This window comes from Tachypleus tridentatus, chromosome 4 (genome assembly GCF_004210375.1).
Source record: "Tachypleus tridentatus isolate NWPU-2018 chromosome 4, ASM421037v1, whole genome shotgun sequence".
Taxonomy (NCBI): domain Eukaryota; kingdom Metazoa; phylum Arthropoda; class Merostomata; order Xiphosura; family Limulidae; genus Tachypleus; species Tachypleus tridentatus.
The window spans coordinates 102281148-102296237 of record NC_134828.1 but is presented as its reverse complement, the minus strand read 5'-3'; the positions used below and the strand labels follow the sequence as shown (position 1 = coordinate 102296237).

At 34.7% G+C, this 15090-nt stretch overlaps 1 protein-coding gene across 4 annotated transcripts in view; it reads left to right on the top strand.

The window, feature by feature from the left end:
* The window catches only part of LOC143249796 (glycine receptor subunit alpha-1-like), a 70356-nt gene that overhangs the window by 49988 nt on the left and 5278 nt on the right, over positions 1 to 15090 (top strand). For 3 of the 4 annotated variants that reach the window (XM_076500229.1, XM_076500232.1, XM_076500231.1), the window contains 2 exons: positions 2015 to 2200; positions 13362 to 13729. In XM_076500229.1, coding sequence (XP_076356344.1) covers positions 2015 to 2200; positions 13362 to 13729 — 554 coding nt within the window. The remainder of the gene's footprint in view (positions 1 to 2014; positions 2201 to 13361; positions 13730 to 15090) is intronic. The other variant, XM_076500230.1, reaches the window with a different exon arrangement.

Here is a 15090-nt window from a genome sequence, read left to right as displayed (position 1 = left end):
ATTAGGGACGGCTAGCACAGATAGCTCTCGAGTAGCTTTGTGCGAAATTCCAAAACAAACGAACAGAGCTTATTCGTACACGAAACGAAGTGATATTTCTGAGCTTTCCATTTATATAACGTTGTACGTTTCGGTAATTAACAGTTAATGTTATTATTTGTACGTTTCGGTAATTAACAGTTACTGTTATTAATTTTATTGCCAATCTCAATATATAAAAACGCATTTTGTGATTTAAACGCTTCTTCTCTTATACCAATGAATAATATGTAATAATGTAATAATATGTAATCCATCCGAAATGTTTTTATCCCAATCAAGTTTTTTTATTACATTACTCGTTACCGGAAATGGATAAATGCATTAATATTCCCATATATTACTTCAATCGATATATAATTATAAAAAGTACATAACACAAGTTTCTCTTTAGATCAATACATTGAAATTAAATAGAAATTGGTAGCTAATACCTGAACAACGATTTAATAATAGTTACTAATTAGTAATTAGGCTTACAAGTGATCGTATATACTATTCATAACTAAATTAAATATCTATTATTGCATGCATTTATAAATAAACATATGATTCTATCCAAGTTTATTAATACCGACGTGTTATAATAAGAACGAATATTTTATTGGTTATATTCCTCTGAAGATCGTTAACATTTTAGGTTACTGCAGTCGAACTTTGGCTCAACCTATATGTATTTGTCTCAAACACGTAACTTGGAACAATGATTTGTTTCTGCACATAACATAGGCTTGCGAATTTAAACCTTATAAAAGTTGTTTTGGTTTTAAAAACGGGTTTGACATAATTCAGTTACTCGGACTTCGAAAATAATATCCTTTTTTTTTTCTATTACGTAGGGATATTTTACAAATCACGGTTGTATCCACAACATTAAATAATTGTCTCTTTTTCGTCAAAGTCCATTTAGCCTGATACAGTTATTTTAGAACACAACTAACAAGACGAATTATTCTTTTCTGCTCTGCTATTACAGTACAATCTGTGAAGAATACAGTACAGTCTGTGGAGGATTATTTTAAGAAAAGAGTAACCATTCATTTTCTTTACCATTCTTTCTGACATTTGATGTAAATATAAAGCAAGCAGTATTAAAATTCGCACAAGAGTTTTCCATCTCTGATATCAAACAAGCTATAGACTTTATCTGGAAAGATTTACCATATGTTCTACATCTAACCATGGCAGGCCCCAGATAATGGCTGACTGCTTAAAAGCGTGCTTCAGTGGACCGAATATCTTTATGGTACTGAAACTATTTGGCACATTACCACCATCTTCACGTGAATGTTTAGCATCTGCTTTCCGCTGGTTAAATAATTACAAACCGACGAAAGATTGGGTGCTGTAGCGTTAATACAGTTATTATAACTATGAAGCTGTATGTAAGTTATTTATGGAAAAGCACCACAGAAGAATGGAATATACTAATATGTTACTTCAGTAGTGCGTACGTGTACGTATATGATAGCCAGTGATAAAAAGAGCGAATATGTTATTGTCATACAATGTCTATTAAATTAATAATTTAATAATTAATAACTACTGTGCATGTAGATAGAATAGTACTTTACAATAATAAAAAATACATATTTATGCTAATTTAGGAGCAGCTCTCCAAGTAGTGTTGAGCTTTCTTTGGATGTTTGTAGATTTTGTATTAACAGTCATGCGTTTGTTTAAGATATATTTCATGCAAAACTGCTCCTAGGTTTAATCTCGTAACAACTATTTTTTTTACAAATGTCCTGGGGGATATGCCTCCAGACCCACGTTGAAATAGCATATTTTGCATGCTAATTGTGCTTCGCGCTATATATGTAAACTTTAGATCTCATGAATTAAACAAAAACACATTTTCAAACATTTTGCGTACAGGTCCGAAATTCATAAGAAAACTATATTAATTAAAAATGAAGTCTGATTTTTAGAACCACTAATTCAAATTACGGATAAAATCTTAATGGAATTACAGTTTCTAAAACAACCCGCGAGGTGGAGCTCCAGTGGAAGAACGACAATGCTGTTGATATGTACAAAGGATTGAAACAAGCCCAGTTTGAGCTACAGGAAATTCGATTAACTCGTTGTAAGGAATCTTTTCAAATCGGTAAGTGTTATGTGTCTTATTGTAACCAAATCGTGAAGTCTCCCAAACCAGGTAAGCATACTAAGAAACATCTTTAATCTGTGGTCTGACCACCTTTTTTTTGCTTGCGAAGTGTACTTACAATCATTTATGTTTCATAATTATCTGTATAATAAGGTTCAAAGTGTGCGCCTGTATGTTACGTAACTTCTAAAATGCTTCTCGCGCCGATTTCTAAATGATACCAAACGAATCGGGTATTTCGCTGTTACAGCGGTAAGTCTACGGATTTACAACGCTAAAATCAGTGGTTTAATTCCATTCGATGGACTCAGCAGATAGTCCGATGTGGCTTTGCTATAAGAAGAACACGCATATTCCACAGTTTTACAGGGATTCCCTGAAAGCGGAACCTCAAATTTGGAGTTGATTTACATTAGAGTGCATAAATAAATAGGCGTACCAATTATTGTTCGTAACTTATATGACGAAGTTAAATTTGCATTATAACAGTAATTATAATCAAACTAAAAGAAGTGCAAAGTAGTATTTCGAGAATTCGATTTGTTTCATAACGGACCTGTAAATTTGGGCCTTAGGGTCTCTAGTAACTGAGATAAATGCTAAATAGTTATTATAGCAGAATTTTGCAGTACACTAGAATATACTGTTTAAAAATACAGTCATCCTAATACTGTTGTCTTTTGACAAATATAATTGTTTATTCTGTGTTTAATAATGATTTCTGAGGGTTTATTTAAACGGCAAGCTTTTGTTAGTAGTTTCACAAAACAAAATACATGGTTCTAAATACAACCATAGTTGAACATCAAACTTTAATCAACGGGATAAGACCACTTTAAAAATACACGTTCCTGTTATAACAGCAATTGTAAAATACATACCTACATCATATTTGCAACATATAGAAAATGATAATAGTGCTTTATCAAAACAAGTTTTCTATCACATCCTGGTTTCATAGAGAAAAACGCCATTATTTTATGATAACCCTAGTTTTCTATCTGGTCTCGGTTTCTTAGAGAAAAAGTCCCATTACTTTAGGATGACTCTAGGTTTCTGTTGCGTCCTGAATGTATAGAGAAAAAACGGCCTTATTTTAAAATGTTCCTACCTTTCAATCACGCCTTGAATCTATAGAGAAAAGCACCGTTACTTTATGTAGTGAAAAGGTTATTTCGATTTTCTGACATTGGAAATCCTATAGAGAGTTATAGTAGAAAATAAGTGATTTCGTTGATACGTGAGAAGACAACATGAATTGCCTGTCACTTTTGCACTCGATTGTCATTACATAATTTTATATGTTGTAAAAACACTCATGTGGAACACCAAACCGAATTCAATAGAAATTCACCTACGGAAACTATACGTTAGAAAATGTCACATGGTGGTCAGTAGATATAGCAATATACACAGGATTCATCAAAATATCGCTAAAAGGAACTTTATATATCCAAAAAAATTCAACGTTTTTTATTTATCATAGCATTAATATCCTTTCAAGCGTAGAACATATCAAATTACTTAAAATATAGAATAACTCGTCCTTATTTACGGATAGGTAATTGTAAATGGTTTTACTTATCAGTATAGACGTTTCATCCTATTACTTTTATCATAACTGCAATGGTATCCATAACAACAGTTATAAATCATACTTTGCATGACCTCCATGAAATTAAGATTATTACATTAGATTATTGAGAACAAAAGGCAGGCTTCTATAAGCTAATGCAATTCTGGATATGGGACAGATACCGGAACATCTGCATCTAGAAAAGGTAAGTCAACCAGAAGTAGTCAAAATGATGACACAATATGGCGGTGACTGGCTTTCCTTTTTATGAAACAAAAAGAACGATGATTATTCAAGCATAATTTGTTTTCTAAATTATCTAGTTTATAACGATATTTACTTGACGGCCAAACAGAACCTGTAAATGTTGTTGTTACTTCATTTCTGCTAACTTAGGAACTGTTGTCACTTAGGCTACTTGTCATTAAATATAAACCAAGCTCAAAATGAACGTTACGAAAATTTACAGATGGTTCCTTGCTTCTCTACAAAGTTTTAATTGAGCTCAAATTAGCAAAGCACTACAGTGAACCTCTGGATTTCCTTGTCTAACATATTACTAATGTCCACCATGGTTCAGCTTCGGCTCCTTCACAAATATGAACTTCCGATGTGAATAAAGTATCAGGTTAGAATGAAGCTAGAAGTCAAACTTTAACTAGTGATGAAATTTAATGAAAAACGTCACTGATTATTAGTTAAATGATGTTAATCAGTAGAAAATTTAGTAACACATGAAAGTCTGAAACGTTCAACACATCGCAAGTAATATGTAGAGTCAGGTGACAATACAGTTTCTGTTAAAAAAGGCCAGTCTTTATATACCATGTAACGACGGTTTTCACTAATGAGCACAAATGAAATAACACCATGTGTGAAATAGTTATTCTAGTGCTGTGTAAAAACACTACTAGTTAATAGAAAATTAACATTCTTACAAGTCTTTCATTTGTTGGTCTTTACATAAATTAGTTTTTAATGTAATAAAGCTTGAGAGTGACTGTAACAAGGCCATGTGGTAAAGTCTGAATGTTACAGTAACAAATCTATGTGATGAAATCTGAATTTTAGAGTAGTGGTGATAAAATCATTTTTTTTAAATAATTGTTAAGATTAATCTTGTTTCGAGTGTATGACTAATTACTGTGAAATGTGTAGTTTAACTTTAAGTCAATCTTGCCGTGTTTAGAAGTGGTGTAGTGAAAACAGTGCCTATCTGTCTTGAATGTATCAGTGTAGTGAAAACAGTGCCTATCTGTGTTGAATGTATCAGTGTAGTGAAAACAGTGCCCATCTGTCCTGAATGTATTGTGTCGTCTGTGCATGAATAACATTAGTTTATTTTATTATCCGTAAGTTATAACAACTTTCACTCAAGTTTAGAGTGTTGGGCTTTTTAATACAGTTTTATATGGCACCTGAAATATGGACTGTAAATCGGTGCCATTAATGGAGACCAAAAAACTACTAACTCTGTCTTTTGTTACGCCTGCCTTAAGAATAAAAAGAAAATCTAAACCACCGATACAATATAGACTTGTGTCTCTTCATTAAAGAATCGGAATTACCGATACAATACAGACTTGTGTCTCTTCATTAAAGAATCGGAATTACCGATACAATACAGACTTGTATCTCTTCATTAAAGAATCGGAATTACCGATACAATACAGACTTGTGTCTCTTCATTAAAGAATCCCGATACAATACAGACTTGTGTCTCTTCATTAAAGAAGGAACCGATACAATACAGACTTGTGTCTCTTCATTAAAGAATCGGAATTACCGATACAATACAGACTTGTATCTCTTCATTAAAGAATCAGAATTACCGATACAATACAGACTTGTGTCTTTTCATTGAAGAATCAGAATTGCTGAATGTTTAATACAATGTTGCGTCACAATACTCCAGTCGAGTCAATGGAAAATAATTATGTTACTTTGGAAACTGTTTTCTGAACCTCACATCTTGGGAATTATATATTATACAATACAATAAAGTGGCGTAATGTTGAGACATGAGTCATAGCCATTGGTTTAAAGTATAATTTTTACATGATGTAGATTTCCGAAATAAAAATAATGAATAACCTTGCATTGTAACGGCCAACATTAATTGGTGAATGATCTACTATTGTTTTTGTTTTGAATGTCACATATTTCATCCAAGTTTTTACTGAACAGTTCTCGTACCTTCGGTGATCAACTGTCTAACTTATAAACTATTATCGTAATGAGGCCCGGCATGGCCAAGTGTGTTAAGGCGTTCGACTCGTAATCCGAGGGTCGCGGGTTCGAATCCCCGTCGCACCAAACATGCTCGCCTTTTCAGTTGTGGGGGCGTTATAATGTTACGGTCAATCCCACTATTCGTTGGTAAAAGAGTAGCCCATGAGTTGGTGGTGGGTGGTGATGACTAGCTGCCTTCCCTCTAGCCTTACACTGCTAAATTAGGGGCGGCTAGCGCAGATAGCCCTCGAGTAGCTTTGCGCGAAATTCAAAACAAACAAATAATTGTAATGCATAATCTTTGGACGAAGCTGTGTGAAAAAATATCATAACAGATCATCCACTATCTTAAGAGACAAAGTTCGCACCCTTGGTGAACAGATATTACAATATATCATTCATTATCGTAATGAATCATCCACTCTCAGTAACCAACACATTGTAGTACATCATTCTTGGTCAAAACTCACATTTGATGAACAATTATCATGACACATTCGTTTGTTTTTTAATTTTGGAACAAACCCCCGAATCAACCTGAAATTGAACTGAGCATAAAATAATGTCACACAAGAAGTCAAACTGTTGTCCTTACTTATTAAACCACATTGCATAACAAAGCCAATAAATTATACAAAATTACCGAAACTGTTATTTTATTGTTTCAGTATTTATTAAATCTTCTCTCTTTCTCCCATTCACTCTTGGTGAACAATTAACATAATAAACCATTCACTCTTGGTAAAGAATTATCAGAATAAACCATTCACTCTTGGTGAACAATTAACATAATAAACCATTCCTCTTGGTGAACAATTATCATAATAAACCATTCACTCTTGGTGAACAGTTAACATTATAAACCATTCACTTTTGGTCAACAATTATCATAATAAACCATTCACTCTTGGTGAACAGTTAACATTATAAACCATTCACTTTTGGTCAACAATTATCATAATAAACCATTCACTCTTGGTGAACAGTTAACATTATAAACCATTCACTTTTGGTCAACAATTATCATAATAAACCATTCACTCTTGGTGAACAATTATCGTAATAAACCATTCACTCTTGGTCAACAATTATCATAATAAACCATTCACTATTGGTGAAGAATTATAATAATAAACCATCCATCTTGGTGAACAATTATCATAATAAACCATTCACTCTTGGTGAACAATTATCATAATAAACCATTCACTCTTGGTGAACAATTATCATAATAAACCATTCACTCTTGGTGAACAATTATCATAATAAATCATTCACTCTTGGTGAACAATTATCATAATAAACCATTCACTCTTGGTGAACAATTATCATAATAAACCATTCACTCTTGGTGAACAATTATCATAATAAACCATTCACTCTTGGTGAACAATTATCATAATAAGCCATTCACTATTGGTGAAGAATTATAGTAATAAACCATCCATCTTGGTGAACAATTATCGCAATAAATCATTCACTCTTGGTGAACAATTATCGCAATAAAGCATTCACCCTTGGTAAACAATTATCATAATAAACCATTCACTCTTGGTGAACAATTATAGTAATAAACCATTCACTTTTTGTGAACAATTATAGTAATAAACCATTCACTTTTGTGAAACAATTATTGTAATAAACCATTCACTCTTGGTGAGCAATTGTCTTAATAAACTATTCACTCTTGGCGAACAATTGTAGCAGTAATAATAACAAGAAACGTTTCTGAGCCTTCAATGCCTGCTGAGAGGTGGTAGACGAAGAAACCAAGGAAAGTGTGTCAAGGTTTTGAGCAAAGAATGAACAGCTGTTTGAATTATACATTCAGTTACTGCCTTCACACAGTTGTTAATAAATGAAAAACTAATGACAGTAGGATCTAGTTTTGAGAGAGTGGTGAAGGAGGGCCAGTCAGCTTGATCCAACTTCCACTGCGGCACTCGGGTCACGTAGCATTGACCACCACGACCAACCTCCTCCCTCAGAATGATGAGAAAATTATCACTTCCTCTGAATCACTATCAACCTTCCAAGAAAAACGTGAAGGGGAACAGACTGGCAAATCAATAGCAGTAAAAGAATGGTTAAAACAGATAAAAATAAGTATGGTTTGTTTTGTTTTCAATTTCGCGCAAAGCTACTCGAGGGCTATCTGCGCTAGCCGTCCCTAACTTAGCAGTGTAAGACTAGAGGGAAGGCAGCTGGTCATAACCACCCACCGCCAACTCTTGAGCTACTCTTTTACCAACGAATAGTGGGCTTGATCGTCACATTATAACGCCCCCGCGGCTGAAAGGGCGAGCATGTTTGATGCGACCGAGATTCGAACCCGCGACCCTCGAATTACGAGTCGAACGCCTTAACACACTTGACCATGCCGGGCCCAAAACAAGTATGGAAGTGAGAAAGGTTGTGCTCTGAGACCATATGTTCCATAAAATGCCCATCAGTATCAGCACCACCCCGAAGTGGATTTATCCATTAAAATTGTTCAGGTATCCCACTCTTTCCAACCACATTACATTCTTGCAGGCTTTTAAAGATCAGTGGGAGTATGCTTCCCTCCCCTTTCCATCTTGCTCTCCAATGGCCAGGAAGTAGTTGAAGTACAAAACACCACTGATGCTCTCAGAGATTGCTTTTCTCATGTCTTCTGCACTTTTGTTTCTTTCCCTGCCTTCTTGGCCATCAAGTTTCAAACAGAACAATTGTCTCTTTCCTTTCAGGCTTATCGTTATGATTATAATCGCCCTTTTACACTGGTAGAACCTAAGTTTGCTCTTTATTGGTCTGACAGGATATCAGTCAGTTTTAATTATTTTCACTGTGAGATATTGCACTATCTCTCTTCTACCTCTCTTGCTCTTCTTCTGGTTGTTTTTGACCAGATCTGACAGGAGAATGTTTTTCCTGATGATTGGTGCAAAGCTATTGTTCTACCCTTTTCTAAGCCCGGTAAGGATCACAAGATTCATTTTAATTACAGTCCTTGTTGCTTTTACTGGCTGTCTCTGCAAGATTTTAGAGAGGATGATTGATGCTTGTTTTGTTTGTTTCATGGAATCAGACAACCTCCTCTTGGTCACTAAATGTGGGTTCTGTTGACAGCAGTCCACCATGAACCACATAACTCTATTTGATATCTCGATCAAGAAACCTTTCTCGAGAGAAGATGTCTTGTGTATATTTTATTCAATCTTGAGATGGCTTACAACGTTACAGGAAGGTAGAGCACATGTTACTGTGTGGCCCTTTATCAATTTTTATAAGTAACTTTCTTACTTGAAAGGCGATTACAATTCCATACAGTTTCGACCCTTATCTATTTTTTCACACAGAAAGTTTGTGTTTCTTAGGACTGTGTCTTAAGTATTATTACGATTTTCAATGTTGAAATAAATGCTATTACTCGATAACTTCCTCCTACTGTTGTAAATGGCCTCTATGTCAATTACTTCTGTATTTCTTGTCGGTCGTCGAGCATAAGATTTATTGAATGGCAACTTCTGACTACTTTCTGTTGTTTTTACATTGAACCACAGAAAACGGTTTCACGTTTTCCTCGTTGAAAATCATTTTTATGCACTTTTCCCACCAATGGATTTTACACCCGTTCATCCTGTGGTTCCTAAAGCAAAGTTCTTTGGGCTTATCTTTGGTCATAAGCTTACGGATTTATAACGCTAAAATCATGGGTTTGATTCCCCTTGGTGGACACGGCACATAGCCCGATGTATCTTTGTTAAAAGAAAAAACATACAAACACACAAGTTTACCTTAATTTCTCACATCAAGCAACTTCATATCAAGTATATCAGAGCACTAAAAATCGTCCGTGTTATTTTTCCCACCACATGGGGGTTAATCAATTATATATTAAAACGGCTGGTATGGGTAGAGAAAGCACTAATAGAGGAGTGAACAACGTTTCGACCTTGTTCTCTACTCTATTAGTGCTTTCTCTATCCACACCAGCCGTTTTTAAATATATAAATTTCCCTATAAGTGGGTTTTATCGTCATCACGGGTTAATCAATGTTCTATGTTGAAGATCTATCATGCCCTCATACATAACAAGCTGGAATATGCGTCTCTGATTTATATCTCTGCCTTTAAGATGCTGGACCCTGTCCACCATCTGGAGCTTCAGCTCTGCATGGGGTCTTTCCACACTTCACCAGTCTGTACACTGAGCCTTACAAACTTTCTCTTCACCTTTGCCATTTGCTGTATTCTACTAAACTTTGACCCTTACCACAGCACTCCGCCTCGTCCTCAGAAAACTCTTTTGTAATAGATGGTCTGCAATTCTTCTTATTTACCTTCGTATCCAAGTAAAATTGGCTGAATTGGGTGTGACATTGGATGACATTAGTGAGCCCAATGATTAGCCCTTTCCATCATGGTTCATTATCATCCACTCCTGTGATCTTTCTTTAAGTCTTCAGAGGAAGACAAGTACTCCTAATTGGAAGTACCGTCTTCTCTTTGCTAGACATCTTTGAAAACATTTTTCTATTCTTATTTATACAAAAGGTTCAAAATCAAGTGACTCTGTGGGCTCTGACACGATTTGTTTTAGCTTAGTCGTTGATCACTGGATCCCTTAATAGTTTATGTGTTCACTGCTGAATTGTGTGCCATCTCTCTTGTCATAGCAGTTTAAGCAGTGCATTGATTGTTCTATTTACATCGGCTCTGTTAACTCTCTTCTGGTCCTGTAATCATCGGTATTCAATAACAACTAGCCCATTTTTCTCTAGCTTTCATTTCTATTCAGTCTTGTGGATACCTCGTCATGTTGGTATTCTCGGAAACGAGCTTGTTGACACCACAGTTAAGACAGTCTGCTCTGGTGCAATCACAGCAGCGTCTGTTCCATGTATGGACTATGGTCTTGTTCAAGGCTCGGCTTCGCGCCAGTTGGCAGTTAGTTTCAAGTGAGCAATGTCATAATATTTTTCTTCCAGATCAAACCTTCTGTCGCTCTTTGGCCGCCTTGCCTTCGTAAGGATCAGAAGGAGGAAGTTGTCCTAACTAGGCTATGCGTTGGACACAATTTTTAACTCATGGTTTTGTTTTCTTTCATGTGGCACTGATCCACCAATGTGTGACATTTGTGACACTGAAGTTACTACAGACCATATTTTCTGTCTTGCTGTCCTTGAGACATCTTTTTAGAAATATTCTTTCAACAGGTTTACCCCTCACTTTGGACGGTGTCATTGGCAATGGTGACACTGTTCAGTTTGAATGTGTTTTTAATTTTTTGCTGGCCATTGGCCTTTTTTGGGCTACTTTTTACATTTTATAATACTCTTGTTTTTATTTTTATACTGATTGCTTGGCGCAGATAGTCCTATAGTTTACACCGAAAAAACACCAGCCGACCAACCAAACAATTAAAATGTCTACCTTTTTACATGTTGTAGTTCTTCTGTATTTAGCACCTTTCACCATGATATTCCATAAAACTGTCTTATATTATTTCCCGCCCCCCGCTAGTACAGCGGTAAGTCTACCGATTTACAACGCTAAAATCAGGCGTTCGATTCCTTTTGATGGATTCAGCAGATAGCCCGATGTGGCTTTGCTATAAGGAAACACAACACACAAACACACTTTGTTATTTACAGTAGCGATATGTGTATGAAATTAATCTACCAAAATGTTCGAATAACAATCACATGATAAAGTATGTACATTAATTGTATCTAAATTATTTGAAACATAATAACATATAAGTGATCCTACTGGAATTTTATATTTAAAACTAATAATAAAATTCAAATATTTTAAAGGAAAATATTGTATATTACATAATGATGCAAAATTTTAGAAATTTGTAAATGATTAAAACTTTTGTGTTTACCATTAATATTAATAATTATTTACTTACATTATTCAACTGATTTACTTTAAGGCTAAGTTCTATAATGTCGTAAATTAAATATTTAACACTGTTAGTTTGAATATTAAATATAAATATGGGATTTGTTAATACTTTTAACTTTGAATTATTTAGTTTATTATCTTTTTCAAGCTATTCGTTGGGAATATTTTGCAGCTCAGTTAAATGATGTTTATTACCAATTGACGTACACATTCAACACAGGGAGAAGGCACAGGGACTCCCTGGGGTGACATAATGCATGGTTTCGTTACAATAAGTCTGGTTATAAGCAGATACACAGGGACTCCCTGGGGTGACGTAATGCATGGTTTCGTTACAACAAGTCTGTTTATAAGCAGATACACACAAAAAGTTATCAAATAGTTGTTTAAATTAGGATAATAGTATATAATAACAAAAAAACCCTCTTACTAAGAATTTGTATATCATAATAACAAATTACATAGCGAATTGTTGTTCATTTTTCATTGGTTTCAAGTATTACTACAAAACTGATAACATCCCTACCTCGTTCTTGTATGTAACTGTCTTTTGATATCACTTACTGGTATCTTTATTTATTGCTTCACTGTTACGTTTCATTTTTCAGAACCTCTCTACGAGATTTTATAAACGTGTTGTTAATTTCACAAGTTAAAAATTTCGATATCCCTGTACTTAATTTTTAAATTTGTAAGACAAAAATCATTTCAGTTACAAGTTTATTTTATAACTGTTTGTAAAGAAATATTTTAATATGAATATAATCAAAGTAGTTCAGTTCTACTCCGCTATATTTAGCCATAGGCCAGAGAACAAAAGAAAATAACCGAATGAAGTTGAGATAATCTACAGAAACTTTTGTGTTGATTCAAAGTACTTTCATCTAAAAAAATAGGAGTTTCAGATTCGTAGATATTCTATTGTACGTTCATACAACTATCACTTCATAAACAGTTTATTGACACCAGATTCTTAGATACTGTATTTTAGGTTCGTAGAACTGTCACCTAAAAAAAACAGGAGTTTCACACCAGATTCATAGATATTCTATTGTACGTTCATACAACTATCACTTCAAAAAAAGTTTATTCACACCAGATTCTTAGATACTGTATTTTAGGTTCGTAGAACTGTCACCTAAAAAAAAACAGGAGTTTCACACCAGACTCATAGATCCCAGATTATAGGTTCACAAAACTATCACCTTATAAACAAAATTTTGGAACCAGTCACGAAGTATTTTGTTCAATATATGTATATTTCTTGAAAATATAATATATTACCAACCTATAAACTGTAGTTTTTCCCTATTTGTTCCTAATTAAATGCTATGTATATAAATGACGTCAAATAAATCACCAGACACTGTTATGTTAGTATTTATTGTAAACTATATAATTCCAAAAATAAAACTATAAAACTTATTTTACACTTAAAATCATTGTCTGTAATTTTGAATAGCGGTCGCATTACTGACCACTCTATATTTTACGTTTATATAGGAGAGTACAGCTGCCTCAGAGCTGAATTGGACCTCAAAAGGTCAATTGGACATCACCTTGTACAATCCTATTTACCTACCACACTTATCGTGGTCATCTCCTGGGTATCATTTTGGCTAGATGTGGACGCTATACCGGCTAGAATCACGCTAGGGGTCACCACCTTACTAACAATATCATCAGAAAGTAGTGACCATCAAGCCAACCTTGCTCCAGTGTCGTATGTAAAGGCTCTGGATGTGTGGATGGGTGTATGCACGTTTTTCGTATTCTCTGCTCTGATTGAGTTTACTTTTGTCAACTTCTTGGCTCGCAGAAGGGGAGTAGATGAAGGTTCATCTGGAGAAAACAACTTGGTGCTTTACATGGTAAGCCTAAGTTTAAAACACGATAGCTTTAAACTCAGTATGAACTACGACGTTATAAACACATGATAGATAATAACTGCCTATGTTATCACTAACGAAAGTGAATTGAATTTGGCTTAAGCTGTATTTTTATGCCACAAAAAAAAAATGTTATTTCAATCAGGGACACGTCATATCTGTATATCAATGGCAACTACATGATAGAAATTATGGATACTAAATATTTTCAAAAACCGAACAATTCTTCTACCAATACCAAATAAGTGATTAAGGAATCAACCGACTGGTTTGTTTTGTTTTGAATTTCGCGCAAAACTACACAGTGTTATTTACGCTAGCCGTCCCTAATTTAGCAGTGTAAGACTAGAGGGAAGGCAGCTAGTCATCACCACCCACCGCCAACTTTTGGGCTACAGGCAAATAGAGCGATTAACCGTCACATTATAACGCTCCCACGGCTGAAAGGGCGAGCATGTTTGGTGTGACGGGGTTTCAAACCCGCGACCCTCGGATTACGAGTCGAGTGCCTTAACCACCTGTCCATGCCGGGCCTTTCAACCGACTGTGTCATCACAAATGTTATTGTTTTAGGTCACTGTTTTATACTTTTAATTAAATAAGCTGAATAATTGTGGAAAGGCGAAGAAACATACAACTACATCATTGTTTGACTGAAAGGTCACTTCTACGGTACAATGGACTAAAGGTAGTTTTTTCAAATAAATGAGAAATGGCTAATAACTTTTAAAGTTACGAATATAAGAAGGAATCGAGTGAACAACTTGGAGTCGCTGTTGTGTTGAAACTATTACTTAATTTCATTTGATTTGTTTAAATTTTTATTGCGTTTGCTAAAAATAAAAAATAAGGTTTAATTTAAGCTCATAAAGCTTTCCTAGATTTTTTCTTTGCTTTTCTGCGAATGTCTACGGAAGTTAAGCTGCGTCGTAAAATATGATTGTAGACACTCGTTTCCTGATAAAAATATACTTCCTTTTTACACTTTTCTACTTGTATTTTTTGCCGTATTTGTTGTGCGACCAAAGTTATCCATTAAATTCATTATTATTTTTTATTTCCCACCCGGTGTCGCTGTATGGTATAAATTAAAAGTTTGTTCGTTTGTAGTGAAGCTATACGATGGGCTATCTGTGCTCTGTTCACCATGAGTATCGAAACCCGGTTTCTAGCGTTGTAAGTCCACAGACGTACCGCTCTGCCGCCGGAGATAAAAATATCTGCCGTACCTACTATGAAGAATTGAATCCTCGATTGTAGCGTTGTAAATCCGTAGATTTACCGCTGCTCTATTTGGAGACAAACTTACAGAGTGAAAGGAAGAGAGCTAATGATTAAAACAT